Source organism: Stylophora pistillata, chromosome 2 (assembly GCF_964205215.1).
Source record: "Stylophora pistillata chromosome 2, jaStyPist1.2, whole genome shotgun sequence".
Taxonomy (NCBI): domain Eukaryota; kingdom Metazoa; phylum Cnidaria; class Anthozoa; order Scleractinia; family Pocilloporidae; genus Stylophora; species Stylophora pistillata.
Genome location: NC_142520.1, coordinates 30,056,617 through 30,075,302, shown reverse-complemented (window position 1 = coordinate 30,075,302; position 18,686 = coordinate 30,056,617). Strand labels below are relative to the sequence as shown.

The 18,686-nt window shown below is 38.0% G+C and overlaps 2 protein-coding genes across 2 annotated transcripts in view; both read left to right on the top strand.

Annotated features, from left to right (window-relative positions):
* Positions 1–1,610: 1,610 nt before the first annotated feature.
* Positions 1,611–3,331, top strand: LOC111325910 (uncharacterized). Its single transcript, XM_022929826.2, has one exon. The coding sequence runs from the start codon at positions 1,802–1,804 to the stop codon at positions 2,621–2,623; it is 822 nt and encodes a 273-aa protein (XP_022785561.1). The 5' UTR covers positions 1,611–1,801; the 3' UTR covers positions 2,624–3,331.
* Positions 3,332–3,986: 655 nt separating this feature from the next.
* The window catches only part of LOC111324700 (phosphatidate phosphatase LPIN3), a 34,879-nt gene continuing 20,179 nt past the window's right edge, over positions 3,987–18,686 (top strand). The window contains exons 1-10 of the mRNA XM_088748335.1: positions 3,987–4,134; positions 4,276–4,501; positions 7,724–7,897; positions 8,779–9,111; positions 9,513–9,611; positions 10,116–10,216; positions 10,573–10,702; positions 13,188–13,227; positions 13,642–13,715; positions 14,701–14,783. Of these exons, the coding sequence (XP_088604461.1) occupies positions 4,322–4,501; positions 7,724–7,897; positions 8,779–9,111; positions 9,513–9,611; positions 10,116–10,216; positions 10,573–10,702; positions 13,188–13,227; positions 13,642–13,715; positions 14,701–14,783 (1,214 nt within the window). The 5' untranslated portion in view covers positions 3,987–4,134; positions 4,276–4,321. The remainder of the gene's footprint in view (positions 4,135–4,275; positions 4,502–7,723; positions 7,898–8,778; positions 9,112–9,512; positions 9,612–10,115; positions 10,217–10,572; positions 10,703–13,187; positions 13,228–13,641; positions 13,716–14,700; positions 14,784–18,686) is intronic.

Below are 18,686 nucleotides of genomic sequence, written 5' to 3'. Positions count from 1 at the left end.
GTTTGGTTTTGTTTTCCCCAATTAAAGCAGCATCGATTCCCAATCATCAAAGGTTTTCAACAATGGACAAAAGAGGTGAAATGACAATGGCCAAGGGATTAGAAGAGAACCGTAGCCTTTCGCGCTCAAGAATTTCACTCTCTAGGCAGCAGTTGAAAGATTAAGCTCTTTCCAAACCCTTTCGGTAACTGTCCGAAAATATCTCCTTCTCACGATGTTCTCGATAATAAGTTTTTGTTCAGATTTTAATTAGCTGACCGGAAACACAGCTAAGCTTTCTCTAAGCGTTTGCTGGAGGTCGTCCACGAACTTAACGTTCTCGGCAACCTTAACGTTCTCTGCAACCTTGGCCATATTATGAAAGACTTTACTACAAAGCGAAGATTAGATTTGGCGCACACAGAAAGCTAAGTAAGCGTAAGTGCCAGTTGCTCGACATACTGCGTGGCCCGCGCCCGTGCGACGAAATAACTTCACGGGAAAAAAATCAAATACAAAAAATCTAGAGAGATTTATGCTTACATCTCGTTTAACGTTTAAAGCGACATATCAACGCCTGCAACCATCGTGTTTTATAGGAACCTCGCAAACTTTTAAACACGTTCTCTTGTGATACCTGCGAAAGTATTCAGTGTAATTTCCGGTGAGATTTTTGCGGACAATGTGATCGATTTCTCTTACATTGTGTGCTGAGACTGAAACTTTTCACCTCGAGCAAAGCTCCGTCGATCGTACGGCCCAAACAAACATGGCGAGCAACTGAGCTTTTTGTATAGGTTCGTGTTAAAACACACGAAAGGACTCTAAAGCACACTTCACTCTGATTGGGCAGAAAAACACAAAGATTTTCTGGCACCAATCAGATGCCAGAACGACTGCGACCGTTTGGAACTAGTCTTGTAAGATAATATCCCCAGGGGCTCTTCTGCCTTTACTTGAAATCGACTCACAGCCCCTGGGTCTCCGAGGATGGGAGGAGAGGTGTCACCTTCACAGCGCATTAACAACAAGCCCGCGCCCCTCCCCGAAGAGGAAGGGGAGGAACGAAAAAGACCTAACTCGAGAGAGCGGCGGAAATGAAGCCTACGTGTTTAGTCGATCAACTGAGAACTTGTGCAGAGATAATACAAACAAAAAAAAAATGAGTCATTCAAAGGCGGTGACAAACAACATTATACATACAAAGAAAATAATGAGCGAAAGGAAAATGGAGCAATGATTAACTCCAAACCAGGACATGGCTAAAATAATGATCAAATTTTGAAAACTTAATGCCAAAGTAACATAAGATCACGGCTCTCAATAGGTCTGGGATTGACCGAGCGTACATCCCTTCAAAGTAGTATTTAAAATGCCATTTTATGGTTGTTGGTCCCAGGTCAGTAAGGTATGTAGTTTGGGACATAATAATTAGCTTTGCATCTGAAACAAACGGTGCTTGTTTGCCGAAACAAGCTGCATTGGTGAACCAGATATCCCTTCAACTGTTTTCCCTGCCATACTGGGGCAGAATAAAACTAGCTTCAGAATAGGGCGAAATAACAATAATTTGGGCGAAATAACACTAAATTGTCTGCTGACGTAAGACATAATTGGTCTAATTTCAGACAATGAATGTTGTACAAGCTTCTTGTTCGGAAAATTAATAGTTGGCATCGACCTGTATCCAGGAAAGTTGTTCTACTGACTAACATAAGACGGACGCTCATGAAAACTTCTCATTGGTAGCGGAGACTTTTTTTACAAACCGTTTTTTGGTTAGTTGGTCAGCTGGCTGCACAAAAGACAATCGATTGTTGCAATGGGTCTTTTAAAAGTTTTGAAGTCGATACTAGAATATGGCTCGTTGACTTCGAGTTCGCAAAATCCCATCATCAAACCAGAGCGAACTGATGGATATGTAACAGTAATCATTGTTTTCATTATTGGAGTTATTTTGATTTTGATTATATGTATATACCTGCTTACTTCCCGCACCGAGAAGCAAAACGGAGCATCTGCCGCACGGCAGTTTCCAGTTTTTATCAGTGGTGGCGACAAGAGATCAATCAAATGTCGAAGGAAATCATCGAACAAATTGCGCTTGACCAAATCACACAAGCTGCTGGAAGTCAACAGAAAATGGTCAGCAGTGTACAGCGCGGAAAACACCGGGGGTGAAGAGACTGATGTCACTTGGACGATTCCTTTTGGGCAAATATCAGTCCCAAGAGCTAGAAAGGTCACCTTTAGAGACAGCATACAGGATGTGTATTATATTGAGAGCAAGGAAGAAGTGAAGAGACTTGAAAAACTAAACAATATGGGTTATGACGTCACTATTAAAAGGCTAACATGTTCCGCGCGCCATCCGGCGAGTAAAATAACTCTTAAAACTGGGGTCTGTGAGGAAAAGCAAACCGTTTCGTACCCAATTACGTGTTCAACTACAGCCGATAATTATATCTGTAAAGGAAAGCTTGATAGTTGTATAAGTTTAGATGAAAATTGTCAGAAAGGTGCAGAATTCCAAGCCAAAGATACCAAAGCACTCCCCAACAACATGAACGTTATCAGCAACCAGATTTCAAGCGATGAAGAGAAATTTCAATTTATACCCTTGTTAACCGAGCGCTCTGTCTAGGTAACAAATTGAGAAATCTTAACTATTTCTAAGAACTCTGTGAAATTCCATTCAAAGAAAGAGGACTCTCGCTCCAACTTGTACAGTCACTTGACGTACAAGGGGAATATCATTAATGTGTGACAGCTTTTCCACGAAACATTTAAATTCATTCATTTGATTTCAAAGAAGGGATTTTCGTGAACAGTATTTCAGGATTCTGAAACAATCGCTAGTCTCACCTTCAATGAGTGGCGTAATAGAAGCCATGGAAATGAAGAGCATTCTGTGTGCATAAACAGCTATGTAGTACTTTTTTTGAGGTAATTTATCACGAGTCTTCATCAAAAGTCTCTTCTCCAAGGGCATTTTCTGATACTACCGCTTAATAACATTGTCTCTGCAACCCAGCAAACGATTGAAAAGTCTCTTCTTTGCGCCATGATGGGAACAAATGAACAAACATGATGATCTTCTTCTTTGAAGCTCAAACTTCTTCAGCTATCAAGGGAACTCGGCGCCTCAGCTGTCTTCCAGGAAATGGTTGCAGTAATGATTCGAAATCAATTCCTCTGCAATAATCTGATTCTTAAGAAAAAAAATTACAGAAACAGACTGGTTCTTTAACCGTTGAACTTCTGAGAGTGACTGAGATCTAATTTCCCTTTACATTTTATCATTGCTGGACGAACAATAAGGTTATTAGTACAAGAAAATGAAGAAGCTTGTGATTGTCTAACATTCTCCTTTTTACCACCATAGGAAATGTATGAGGAGCAGTGTGGAGAATATGCATATCAATGTGAGGGGGGTAAAGGGTTTTTGTTAAGGGATATACTCGTTGTGATCCGACCGTTATTTTCGGGAAAAGTGTGTCTTTCCGGGTTGGATCATTGAAATGATCACGGGGAATAGAGAATCACGAATTCTCAGAAAATACGACTTGATTTTATAGTTTCTGAACACCTCTGGAGAGGTTACTTTGCCAGTTCTCAGAATATTGACTTGACACAGGTTGAATTGTAGTAGTTCCCAGCTCAGCAGAAAATGAGGACCTAAGTTAGAACAACTGGACTCAATCTACAGTCGAAAAGTGGGCGCTTGAAGGGGGTTAGAGCCAGAAAAATGTAAAGGAGCCTGGCATAGACTGAGCCAAGTGTGCTGTCTTCACTGAAATAGACAATCCTTTTTCCTTGGAATACTATAATACGGACTGATTTCTTGAGTTACGAATCGTTCTTACTTGCAAGACTCTCTGCGTGTGGACGTAGGAAGTCTGGGTAAAACGCTATCTAATGCTAACGTCATGTGACGTCATAGATAACAATCGTCTCCTGGGACCACCACAGTGGTATCACTTTTCACGTGTTCATCATTCGTTTGTCTTTCGGTTTTATGCCCTTTGGAAGAAAATTCTATCTCAAAGATTTGCTTTCAACGACTTTTGACCAAATACGAAAGTACATATCTTGTTAATTTTGTTACCACGCTAGTTAGGAAGGAATTTGTGCAAATCGCTCGATGTTCTTAAAGTAAGTTACTCACCCTACCCTACCCCCCGAAGAAACCCCTTGAGCCTTAGGTTCAATGAACGAAGTTTGTTTGCGTGAAGGTACTGTCATTGAAGCATCGACGAAAAGGCTAAAAATTCTCTTCTTTGAATGGCATTGTAGGTCAGAAATGATCACAGAGTGGAAGCCTAAGTATTCAGCGTAAAGAATGAACTATTTAGGTCGTTTTGTGTCCAACGTTCGGGGATTTTACAGCGAGATAAACTCGGCCACTCTCACCGGAGCTATAGATGTTGTGGTGGTACGTCAGGAAGATGGTTCTTACATTGGCTCGCCGTTCCACGTTAGATTTGGAAAACTCGGCGTGCTTCGAAGCCGAGAAAAGATCGTGAGTAGAATTGTCTCTCTTGTATTCTGCAGCAGTGTAAACCTATGCAAGCTTGACCATTGATATTATGTGATCATCTTCTGAGTGTCACAGTCTTCGTTCTTTATAACCTTACCCAGCGAAATATCGCTGACAAAACTGAAAACAGAACGGGAGTGAATCGGCCTGATTTTTCAATAGATGTTAGCGCATATAGTTTTATAGTTTCACTTTCATCGACAAAATTTGGATACTCTCACCCACTAGGAAAAAGTCCGTGATTTAAATTGAAATTAATGAATTTTTTTCTGTCTCACGTCGCGTCACTCAATTTGTTTCTGTTCTCCAAACCACCGTAAATTTTGAAAGCATTTTCTTCCTAAGTAGCAAAGTCGATATAGTTTAATTAAACTTTGTATGGTGTTGTTAAATATATGAACTCGTAGTATGCTGTCTAAATTGGAAAATAGATATCCGTCGATGGCATTCTGAACAAATTAAATGATGATAACATCTTTCAAGAACGTAGAGATAGTGACAACGTGCGATAAATTTATTTAACGTTTTCCAGAGGCTGAATTCGTTTCCTTTCTCCCTGTAGCGGAAGCTCTTGCTTTTATCACTTCTATAAAGAACGAGAAATGAAAGTATTTGAAAAAGCACACCACGCAAATGCAACTCAAGATTATATACATTGTGAGATTTGGTGCAAAGAGGCAATTATTGTATTAACCTTTGCAATGGTCACTTGTAATGTCCCTTTCTAAACTTTTGCTTGTTTGTTATTGTTTGTTCTTCAAATCTATTGGCCCATGAAATGGCACCACCGCATACACACCCCCAAAGGGGTTGCTTACGAATGGAATGTTTTGATAACCTTCAATTGGCATAGGAACTCTTTAAGTCATGCAAATTCAGAAAGAAAGATGGTTACTTCCCTCAAGGAGTTGTTCATGAAATGAGTTCAGTTCCTTTTAGGCAGTAACAACCTTCACCCTTTGTATGTTCCCCTGTTTATGAATTTTTTATAAACAATTGAAAACCAAACAAACATAAAAAAAATCAAATATGCATACCAAGGTTTTTGTGGTTAAAAGTTGTTGACCACAATACTTAACTAGTTATTTTGTTACAAAGATTCTTGCCATTTCATTTGGTATATTTACATTTTTTCAGTAGAATATTGATAACAAGAGAATGATTTTTACTTTTCACCCATTTATTTTTTTTTTTTACCTTCTTTGCATGGAAAATTTCTTTCCCAAGATTGGAGAGAGAAAGAAAAGGAAAAAGATCAAAACCAGCATGTTGTGTTCTTAGTAAAATTGGGAATCTTTGAGAGGGGGGGGATCATGCTAAATGGGCAGATACCATACTTGCACAGTACAGCACATAGTATTGCGCAGAGCCTCAAACCTTGCTTGTTTTGCTGATTGTAGTGGGTATGCTGGCATTAAAAGTTTTCCCAATGAGAAATTACCAATTGGGTGATTTGTGTTTTGTACCTGTGTATCATACTTTGTTGTTTTTTGTTGTTGTGATCATAGTTAAAAGTTAAATTAGGATAAAATATGTGAGTTCTGATTAAGCCTAGATATGTTGCTTGCACCTCCAAGTACAACTGTTTAGTATTGTCATTGATTTTAATGGATATCCATCTATCTGTGGCCTCGTCTCAATAAATTAATTTGATTACTTGTTCAAGGCTGTGTTCTAAGAAAAAGTGAAGAGAGCCCACTGCTCTGAAACTTTGAAATACAGGGTACCCAACATATACTTTTATATGAAAAAACTAAAATTCCTAAGTTGCCCAAGAGTGAAAGTAGGGTGCCAGGGGCCACCAGGTGCGGCTAGACCACAGCCCTGCTTGTTTATCAAGCTAGTTCACTGAAGTGAAGTGAAAAGCTTTATTTAACTTTGAATTACAGATAGCAAACAACTATGCTAATATCTTCAAAGATATAAAAAATAAAATTAAATAGACCAAACAATTATGTATAGAAATGAGATATTAAAATTTTAAGCTAAATTACAAAAAGAACAACAATCACGATTAAATTTAATTCGATTCACAGCTAGTTTAAATGCCTTCGTCATAGGAGCGGTTCTAAGTGAGTTTGGTAATGAATTCCAGAGTTTACAGGCTGAATAACAGAAAGAATGTAAGCCATTGTTTGTAGTATTAACCCTGGGGACATTGAGAAGACGTTTGCCACATAGGTTGTAAGAATTATCTCTTTCATTGAGTAGATTCTTAATATAAACAGGGGTGTTACCATTAGGGCTCTACAAGTAAGAGTCAACATATCATATATTCTGCGGTTTTGTAAACAGGGCTGATTAATGTAATCCAATAATCTATCATAAGTGTTTTGAAAGTCATTGAAGACAAAATGGAGACATCTCTCATTAATTTTCTCCAGTTTATCAGCATTCTTTTGCAGCAATAAGGTTTTAATGTTGGCACACACAAGGGGACTAGTCCTTGTGACTAGTTCCTGCAACTTAAGTCCCCTGAGGAGTTTACACGAAGGGACTGGTTGCAGGGACTAGTCCCTTTTAGTAGTGTTTACATGTGGGGACTAATTGCACAGTAAAGTAGGAAAAATTGGGGGCAAACAATGTCGTTCTTTCACTCTGCAGCTTTATTAAGAAACCAAAACTATTAAAATAGCAATGTAATGTTGAAATAAATCAGCTCAGTACAAACTGTAGATTGTGCAGCAAAATTATCCAGTGCTTGAATTGTTTCTGATTCAGTTAGGATATAATAAGAATATAACAGTTTGTTACAGATGAGATAAGGCCAATACAGAAACAAAAAGGGGCGAAAACTCAATCAAGATTTTCAGTATTCATGTAGATTATTTCAAAACTGGTTTAATCCCGGGGAGGAACCAGCAAAGAAATTAGTCCAGAAGTCACACAATTGCTTCAATCTGTAAATTGTACTGTCTGGTGATCTGTGATTGGTTTATTTTAATTAGGTTGCAGGGACTTCTCGCACTAACAGTTTACAAGAAGCATTATGAGGAACAAGTCCCAGGGACTAATCCCAAAACTTCAAACCAGTTTGAATTCATGGGACTTATTGCAGGGACCAAATTTTAGTCCCTGTGATTAGATTTTTTGGCAAAAATGGCTAGTTCACACAGTAGGACTTACTTAAGAGGGACTACTTCCCTTGTGTGTGCCAACCTAAAAACAAGTGTATGATAGGGGAATTAATTGTTCATGCTATAGGTTGATATAGAAATCAATGGAGAACCAGTGTCACTACAGATGAAACTTGGCGATGCAGGAGAGGCATTTTTTGTTGAAGAAGTAGATAATGACTCTTCAGATTTTTGTACTTCTCCTCTACCATCTCCTGAGACACTTGAAGATGCCAGGAAGGAGGATATTACTGCTCAAGAGGTACTTTTGAATTTCAATTTTTTTAATAATTTTTTTTTTTTATGAGATCTTTTAAAAGAATCAACCCCCAATTAGAATGAATATAGTGATGGGTTATTAGTTCATCTGTATTTCTTTTTGTCTTTTAATGTCCTTCTCTTGTTTACAAGAGTAATTGCTTAGACCTTTTCCTCATCTACTGCAGTGTTGTAGTATTTACTGTTTTCTACAGCACAGATCGTGGTGTGGTAGGTCAGTGTAAAGGGAACAATTTCTTTATAACGTTGTGTCTGCTATGTTTAAGGAATGATTTGCAATACATGTTTTGACAGTGAGAGTAGCTGTTAACTTTTATCAATGAGCCCATCCTCTCTGATTCAGTTAAAAAGTCAGTCATTGCTTCACAATGGTCTTAGTTTAGGGAGCTGGGAATAAAGGATAGATTTTATTTAAACATGTAAAATGTGAGAAAATAAATAAGTTCCTTGTAAATGGCTGTTTGATTGGTTTTATTAAATTTAGTACATATGATGCATGATCCTCGCAGTGGAGAGCGCTATTTATGCAATAGCAAAAATCAGACCTGAAAAAAATCAGGCCTGTACGGGATTGGAACCACTGACCTCTGCGATACTAGTGCAGCGCACTAATTGCAGCGCATTAATTTAGTAGACAATTGCACACTAGTGCAGTGCATTAATTTAGTAGACAAAAAAAGTGTAAATTCTAGACTAGAACTTGTTACCATTGATGTGGACATTGACACATTCTTAAAAGTAACCTGGGATTGAGAAATCTCCTGAATGAATTTTTATCATCCTCGGAAATATATGTTTCAATATAGTCAGTCAGGAGAGAAGCTTGCAATTAGCCATTTGAATGCATTTTTGTTTATATTTCAGGAAAATAGTGGTAACATAACTGTCAGTACTAAGAATAGTGCTACTAAACTCACCAAAAACCTACAAGAGAATGTTGTTAACACTTCCGTCACAGAGGAAGAAGCTATGAGATCTGTTTACCAAGGTGCACAAGCCCCAAAGGGTGAAGTGGTTTCTGATTTTGGTTCAGATGATAAAATTTCTGATAGTAGTGTAGAAGAAGACAGTAAAGCTAAAGAAGAAACTCACAGTGATCCAGAAACTGGGGAGTGTAAAGAATCAAACAAAGATGTTACTGACAATAAAGTAGTTTCTTCTGTAGAAAGTAATGCAGAGTCTGATGCCAATATGGAGGTAAGAGTTTTGAATTTATTACTCTCCAAACCTTTGCTTTAAATCTCAACTATATTTTAGTTTCTTCCAAAGATGAAAGGGAAACACAGAACAAACGAAGAAATTAACCATTTTGTAAAATAGTAAATTTTATGTAGCTTGCTTTTGGCAGGAAGCAACATAGTAGAACAATTAGTCCTTAACAAGAACAGAGAAAATAATCCTAAACAATCCTTAAAGAAATCCAGTCACTTTAAAGAGGTGAAGTAAGCTTACCACCCGACAGCTCTGCCATTTCCATTTATACTACTGAGGGGACAAAGGACATGAGGCACTGGGAGTATAGTTTCTTGTGCAGAAGGTCTGCATGTACAGTGTGGGTCTACTGTCTAACAAGTGTGCAATTTTTTGACATATTACAGGCTGTGGTGGGAAGCATCCCCTCTAAGTCAGACAGTATTCCAATACCAGTGCGGCAGAAGGCAGATCCACGAGATATCTCATCTGATAGTGAAACGATGGTAATATGCAACTTGATAATTAAGTGATAAAATTGAATGAATTAATATTTGAGTTACCTCTGGTCATATGAGATAAAAATTTAATGGTAAACGAGCCTAGCCAGAAGTGCTCTGCATTAAAGGAAAAATGTTAATTTACCTCTTGACACGCATCTAAATTTTATTTACAATATCACCCTTGAATCAATATGACCCTTGAAATGTATAGAGAACGGTATATAGTATAATTATGCCTACTGATTTTAGGGTACAAAAGGGTTTGATAATTGAACTCTTCTTATATGCTGAGGAAAATGCAAATGTGAATGAAGATATTACTGACAGGGACCTAACTTAGTGAAGACAGGTAGAGACTAAATTACTGTAAATCATTTTAGAATGGTTTTAGTTCCAGGCCTTTGAATTTAAGACCTGATGATTATCTGAACAATTGTAAATGCTTTCCTTGGAACTTGCAGATTATGGTACCGTAATAGCTTTAATGTGCATTTCTATTTTACATAGTGGGCAGGATCACACTCTCCCTCTATTGCAAGTAGTTTTAAAAGAGACTTTTATCCACTTTCTGACTTGGACTCACCTATTGGCTCTCCACCCAGTCATAGGTAAGTATTTTTAATGATATTGTTATGTTTTTTAGGGACTTTCATCAGATAATTTCCCCTTCCAATTGCTAGTGCATGATTTTCTCTTATTTTATCACCTGTTATAGCAGCAGAAGTAATTTTTGTCTGTGTGGAGAAAGTAGATACAATCTAATTTTTTTCAAGGTTCTTGATATTAAGGTGGCTTGCCGACAAAATTAATGTCAGTTGTTGATGATTAAGAGACCGGGTTGTGATGATTGTTACTTGCTCTAGGAGAAAAGTCCTTTTTAGAGTCAATTACTCCTTTTTGGAAGTAAGTCTTGAGAAAATGAGGGTGAGCTTGCTGATCTTAATGAACTTAATTTCTCTTGAAGTGATGAGCGAGTCAGCAGTGCACCAAATCCTCAGCACTATATGAGTGATTCTGAGCTGGAGTTACATCAAAGCCAAGAGAATATTGCAAGAGAGAATCAGATCAGATGGGCCTGGGGAAAGCTTCCACAGGTATTGCTAGCTTGAAGTTTTTGGTGTTACTTGTTTTTCTTGTGTGTATCCATATCTTCACCAGGTGAGTGAAGTTTTTCAGGTAAAGTACCTACTTGTGTATGGTCCTAAAGTATTCCAGGCCCAATTTGAAGTCCTGGCTTGCAGAGGCAAAATTCTAAATCCATCTTACTGTGTTTGAATACAGTTTATAACATAGCCAAAGTAAAGCATGTGCTCTGATTGGTCAATTCAGCATCTACCATTTGCCCATGGGTCATTACAGAATCGCGCCCATTGAAAAACGTCGCACAGGAAAATGCAAATAAGCTAGAAAAGAGAAAGAGTGCATTCGTAACTTTATGCAGGCCCGTCAATCTGACTGTCAATCATGTAATGCCCATGTACGCCGTGTTCTCAAGTATTGTTTCTTGCTCAGACAACCGAAACATAGCGCTATTCATCAAAGAAGAATAGCCGTAATCTTGATTAGGCGATATTGTTTAAAAATCGATCACTTGTAAGATTATTTATTCAAGCTGAGCGATTTTTTCTTAAAACTTATAACCAAAATCTCGAAAATTTGAGCTAGAGAAGGGTTCTCTGCTTATAACTGAGTGTTTTTCCATACATAATTTTTTCGAAACAGCAAATTGAAAGGAAACATAGATATATTTGTCTATAAGCCGAGATATTGCATGCAGAAATAAATTAACAAAACAAGTTGAAGTTGGTGATTGACTTTAGTTATGTGGTGGCTTCCAAAGGAGTGATTTGTTGTTTTCGGTGCATAGTAAATACGGCTTACTGTTGGTCCTTGGTGTCGACGTCGAATTTGTCGCCCATCTCCTCTTCATCCGCTAGTTCTGCTGTTTCTTCCGATTAGATTGCTTCATCTTCAGTGCCGTCTAGAGTGTTAGAAATTCTGCAGGTATAGATCTCGCGAAAGTGTTTTAACAATTTCAAAACTGACCAACGAGAATTGCCCATTCCCACGATTGGTAAACAAACTCGTCACATATTACAGTGTTGAAATCTGCAACAAGTAACAAGAAAACTTACCTTGGCTTCCCTGCCCTGTAAACTAGTCAAGTAATCTCTCATCCAGCCGTGGATATTTCGGAGTGTAACGGCCCATCGTTGTGCGTTTCGCTGACATCTTGAGCTCTCCATTAAAGAGGTTCTCTTGATCTTTCCTCCAGTGGCGGACCATAGACTTACTGATGACATACTCTCTGGTTATCTCGGAGTTGTTTTCGACGGCAATACTGCACTGAAACACTTTTCTGTTTTGAAACTTCTGCGTTCATTTCAGTTTTTTCGAGAATGGAATTCTCTGAATATGGTCTCGGCTTATAGCTGAGTATTTTCAATTCACATGTTTTAAGAACCCAATTAAAACAGACCGAAGTTTAGGGTCTCGGCTTATAGCTGAGTTCAGCTCATAGACGAATAAATATGTTAAGACGGAAATGCGGCAGATTTACAAGGTTCAACCATCAATTTTGCCATGAAAGCAAAATAACATTACAGAAATATTCCTTTTTAGCCCGTTATTGCGGTCAGTTTCACTTAACACGTCGGGAAAGTCTATTTACTTTTCGAAAAGCTTAAGTATACCTTGTGAATTCCTGCTCCACGTATGTACACACTCAGTTCCAACTCAGCTTTACCATAACAACAATTTGTTTCATCACCTTCAAACAATACTAACTGCTTCAATTGTATCTCCATTGTCTCTGAATGGACGCAAAGCGAAATTTTACAACTCCCATTTGGGAATTCATCAATTCAGATCTCAAGAGACTGAAGCTGGCAGTGAGTTTTTGCAACCTCGTTCCGCCTGCAAAGCATCATGGATACCCCACTTTTCCCGGGCGATGCTTTTCAATGGGCGCGATTCCGTAATGGACTATGCTGCTGACATGAGCAAATGCAAAGACTAGTTTTCCATGCATGCACTTGTTTTTTCCTGTTCATGTAAGATTTGTTAAGTAAAAGAAAACTCTTTTTTACAACGCATCAATGTTATGTTATAAAAAAATGGTAAACACCACTCAAGAAGCTAGAGTTGCTCTTGGCTATCGCCTTGTGTGACTCGACCTACTCTTCTTTCGGGCTAAGCAACCTCCTGTTTGCATCCATAACTCAGTAGTGTATGCTGCGGTGTGTACCATTTGTTAAATTGCAGCTGTAAAATTGCAAACAATTGTGGCCAAACAATGCTCATCTAACTTTCATAGAACAAGCAAGAATATTGTATGAAGTTGTTTAATATGTGACTTGCATTTGATTGATTTACTTTAAGCAGTCTCCATTAGGAACTTTTCAAGATTAGTATGATTGTGTTTTTGCCAAAAAAAGGTTTCACCGTAGATGAAAATGAGTATACTTTTCTCTCAAGGTTGCCACTTAAGTAAGTAGCCAGAAAGATATTTTCTGACTTTCAGTAAATATACTACAACTTTACATTCAATAATTGTGTGAACTTTTCTCTTGACCTCAGGGGCCAGATGGACGATCATTGCCTGACAGGAAGCCTTCAGGTCTGAAGAAAATAATTGATACACATGGAACTTTTCTATATTAATTATGGTAGACAATCAGAGGGTTGTGTTCTCTAAGATGGAATCTGACTTAACACTTTTGCCTGTAACATCAGTCTGCATATTCTCTATACTGTTCTTTAATATATTACATTTCTCTTGGCACAGACAAGGGGAAAAAATTAAAAGCTTTATTCTTGTGACCTAAGTGTTTGACTGACAGCAGTAATACTGTATGGAGAAATTGATTAGATGCTGATCACCCTTTGGGGTTAAAGGGTTGATTGAGATTTGTTACATCTGAGTGGTGGGTAATTTTTAGATCAGAGGCATTTTGGGTTTGTAGTGTGAGTTTGAAATGCAAAAACAAGCCTTTTTTGCTCTAGATTAATCTCTGAATTACTTTTCAAACAGATTTGAGGAAAGAAGACATGAAACATATCCACAAAGGAAAGAGGAGAGAAGGATCATTCAAGTCACACAGCAAGGTGCAGTTTATTAACTATGTGTAATGTTTGAGTGAAGTTGTACTTAATTACACCTTGTAAGTATTGTTTCTAAAGGTTTTGCCTTTGAGCAGTACTTGTATACTGATTATAACAGCTCTCAAACCACATCTCATATGTAACTCAACAAATTGCCCTCTGAAATACAAAGTTAATTGAGCAAAGAATGCTAAATGCATATATGTAATCAATTCTTGTACCAATATCATGTAATCAGGTGTCAGATAAAACTTGAGCGTATATCCTCATCAGGAATGTTATAATTGCTAGAGAAAAGCTGATAGAATAGTGAGTAACAAGAATTTTTTAATATCTGATATTGGTCATACATGTATATGTGCTTATAAATGCAGGATTAGAGTTTAACTTGCTCTATAGAATAATTAACAATTATTCCACGAGCGCGCGTTGGATATGAGATGATAGATAGCCAGCGAGGAGCGTAGCGCCTCGTTGGCTATAATCATCTCATATCCAACAAGCGCGAGTGGAATAATTGTTTTATTAAAAAAAAAAATGCCCCCAAGATATTAGACAAATCTTCTCAACTTTATTTTCAATTGTAAGAAGAAACCAGATGTTACAATGTACAGATATTAGATTATGGTATATTGGCTGATATACCATAATGGCTAAGCCAATAAAAAGTTTTTATTGGCTTAGCCATTATGGTATATCAGTCAATATACCATAATCTACAAATATGGCAAACGTATGTGTCAGCTTAAAATTGAAAGGGAGCAAAAAATTTAATAAAATTTAATAACTTAATTTAACTTTTTTAATTAAACAATTATTCCACTCGCTCTTGTTGGATATGAGATGATTATAGTCAACTTGGCGCTATGCGCCTCGTTGGCTATCTATCATCTCATATCCAATGCGCGCTCGTGGAATAATTGTTAATTATAGTAACCCTCTGTTTAAGTACAACGTGTATTTAACAATTGAAGTGAACATTTTACAGGTTGGTGGCAAGGAAGGTATTCTCCTGGATGATCTGAGGACTGTTGACCATGAAGTAGCGGCTCTATACCTCCATCAAGCCTTGTAAGTCTTTACTTTGATACCATTTTTCATGAAATTAATATACTGGTAAAAGAAATCCCAGCAATGTAATTTAAGAGCAGAGTTGCACTTTGTCCATTTTCAAGTTCTGAACTGGCACTTCTAGTTTTGATTACAGTGGGATTTTTGTATTGTGTTCATATGCAAGAAAATCAGTTGACTCCTGCATTTCAATCCTCCAACATACCAACTTGACAGAACTAATGTGGGAATTACAAATGACAATATATTAACATCTTATCTACACTATATGAAATCAAAACCCATGAAAATCTTGTGAATTTATTCCAGGTAAATTCACAGATTTTTTACAGGATTTTCATGGTTAAATCAATGGCTTTTTCATGGTCTCAGTGCCATGAAAAAGACATGAAAAATCCCATGAAAAACCTGTGAAAATTTGCATATTCACGACCCATGAAACATTGTGTAAAGTGACCTAGAAGCCATGAAATACCGATGAAAATGGCATTTCATGGCCTTTTCAAAGGTACTGAAAAGGCGGAAAAACCCATGAACTCTCATGTGAAAAGAATTCATGGTGTTAAAATTCACTAGGTTTTAATGGGTTGTAGTAAATCATGACCCATGAATATCCTATGAGTATGTAAAAAATTCATTGACCATGAAAATTTTCCCTGAATTTTCATGGCCCCCATGGCATTTTCATGGCACATGAAAGTTAATAGCCAGTTATTTTTCATGGGGTTCTTGGGAATATGCAAGCACCCTGAAAATTCCTTGGAGACCCCATGAATTTGGAATGAAAAAGACTCCACTTCACTTGTGCCAAAGACTATATTACAGTGTATATGTGACCTCTCATGGGAAAACGTTCTGAACGGTTAGCCGTTTTTAAACGGATAGCCATTCACCAGCCGTTCATCGGCTGTTTGACTGGATTGGCATGCCGTTTGAATGCCTCAAGCTATCCGTACTTGAATATTCATCAGTTCAAACCATTCGAGCTATCCGTTTAAGAAACTTCATAATCTGTTCGAACGCCTCTAGCTATCCGTTCTTGAATATTCATAATCCATTGGAATGCCTCCAGCTATCCGTTCTTGAATATTCATCATCCGTTTGAACGGTTCGAGCTATCTGTTCGAGAAAATTAATCAGCCGTTCACTTGGCACTTTGGCAACGATGGTAGAAACATTTTCGGTGTGATCGCAATCCATATCTTCTCTCATTGAATTCTCCATTTTGTGATTGTGTGAAATGGCGGTAATTGACACAAGTTGTTAGCAGTTACCAAGGCAACACATTTTTGATGGAGTGACAGGGAAGCTAGGATTATGGAAATTTAAACCCGAATTGAAGTTGAGAAGTATGCCTTTCGCGTGCAAGTTCCTTGGTTGTACCTTATCTTAATTGGTCAAATTCAATAATAAAAATATTAATTATAATCCATTTGAATGCGCCGAAAGCAAAGTCGAGTTATTCAAACGATTGAGTTTCGACTCGTTTCAAGTTATCTTTTCAGAGATTGTGTCAAATACCTTGCGTTACTTAACACCGCGTCACCCAACGCGTGACGCTTGTAATCCTTCGCTTTGGCTCAAGACGAGAGCTTGGGACGGCTGTGTCGGCATTTGTTTCGACGAAACCATCTGTTCAAATAATTTCTACAGGCAATCACTTGTTCGATGCTTAGCCGTTTATCCATTCGATCTCATCTGTGAGGCTCATCTCAGTGTTAAAAAAATTAGCCGTCCATCCCTTCGATAATTTTCATCAGCCGTTCATCCATTCAACCTAATCTGTTCGAAAATTTTAATTAGCCGTTCATCCGTTTGACCTTGTCCGTTCGAAAATTTTAATTAGCCATTCATCCGTTCAACCTCGTCCGTTCGAAAATTTTCACTAGCCGTTCATCCATTTGACCTCATCCATTCGAAAATTTTAATTGGCCATTCATCCGTTCACAGTATCCGTTTCGAACGGCTTTCCTTGCCATTCATCACCCATTCGCTTGCCGTTCCGTTCACTGTTTGAACGGCTACCGTTAGGAACGTTTTCATGTGAGAGGTCACATGTGTAGCTGTATGCTTGCAATACAATAAAACTCTTGTGTGCTAAAATTCAAACGTAAGCTATCAAGCAACATTTAACTTTCATGTTATAATGTTTGTTTATGTTGATTCTGCAAATTGAAATTAATTCAAAGATTTCTACTCAATTTTGACTTAACACTCTTGGGATTGAAGGACCTAATTACAGTTGAATAATTGAGTTTTGAATTACAATCTTGTAACTAACAATAAATTGTAATGAAGTTATCCTTAACTGTAGACTAAACAGCTGTTTGCCTTTTTTTGCTGGGCTCGCAGCTTGTCAAACGTGACTAAAATAATCCTGAAACCTTCAGCTTGTTGATAGATTTCTTTCATCGTAAAGCGTAAGCTTAAGAAATTGTGGCATGCAAGGGACCAATTCGATTCTCAATTTTGATCACATACCGAATATCACAATTTGTACTCGCCACAAACTTTCAAAATTGAAGCTTTATAAATAGCCGTTTGACCCTTGTACCGGCCAATCAATATGTGAACTGTTGTCCCTTCCTTTAACTCCACAGCGCCAATGACTTGCTCTCCATTTGTACCACTCACGCTGTTCTCTTTTAAGTCTTAATTCTAAATTGTACATATGTTTAAGTATTTTATTTTTTCGTAACTATTGTTTGCACGACCCCACCAGCAATGCTGATTTTACTTATCGTGCTAAAATAAAGTTCTCACTCACTCACTCGTTTTCCCATTGAACAACAATAAAACCCATCTTTAGAGACCTTGTATTAATAAGCAAATCACGAGCATGAGTGATCAACCGATGAAAAGTTTCTTCAAAGCTGAGTGCCAAATGGAGTTTTCTTTGTTTCCGATCACGAGTATGATCACGTGGATATTTTGGGAATTGCCATTGGCTCATAAATAGAATCCACTGGCTTGCCTGATTGCAGTCTCAACAGAAGCGCGCAAAAGTTGCTGATTTCTTTGACCCCTACTCTGCGTTTTGGGTTTTGAAGATGATATGAATAATAATGTGAACTCACTCTATGTAGAAATAATCGAGAAGAATCGAACGTACTACAAGTAAATGATTTGAGGCCAAAAGTTATCGAGGAAACAAAGACTTGAAACCCTGACGCGAGCCCTTTGCTTGTACTGAACTAGCAGTGTTGCCAACGGTTTACGGTCACCTCGCCACCAACCAAGTCGCCACCATGAAATGACCTCAACACCAGCCAACTCGCCACCAAGCAAAGTCTTCTCGCTACCAACGATGCACTTAATGAATCTAACACTAAATCAACGGTTGTGTGTAATGGGTATCCGGTCAGATCATTCCGAAAAAAAAGGATTCTTTTTATTTTGCTTTTCTCACACCCTTAGGCCTGGTTCAGACGCTGAACTTTTCATGAGCCAAACTCAATTCAAATTTGGACCGACCCAAATTATTTTTGCAAAATATATTATAACAACTTATGCATTTGGATCGGCACATGACAAGTACAGCATCTGAATCAAAGCCATTCCGAATTAGGTTCGGCTCATGAAAAGATCGGCTCAATTGTAAAGGATCTCAAATCTAAAAGAGCCGTTGGCTCGTTAAGGAGACGTTTTTAAGAATGTCACGGTTCAGCATCTGGCAGAAGGGCCATTGATGAAGTTACACAACTTTAGAAGGCAGCGGGCTGAAATCACATGGGCATTGTGGTCCTCCCAGTACTTGAAAATCTTGCACTGCAACAGGCGGGACAGCTTGCTGTCAGACACAAGCTGAATCTGGATTGATTTAGTGTTAGATTTATTAAGTGCATCGTTTGTGGCGAGAAGACTTTGCTTGGTGGCGAGTTGGCTGGTGGCGAGGTTGTTTTG

What these genes read in the sequence shown, in the direction of transcription:
- LOC111325910 (XM_022929826.2), top strand. Translation starts at nt 1,802, where the DNA reads ATGGGTCTTTTAAAAGTTTTGAAGTCGATACTAGAATATGGCTCGTTG.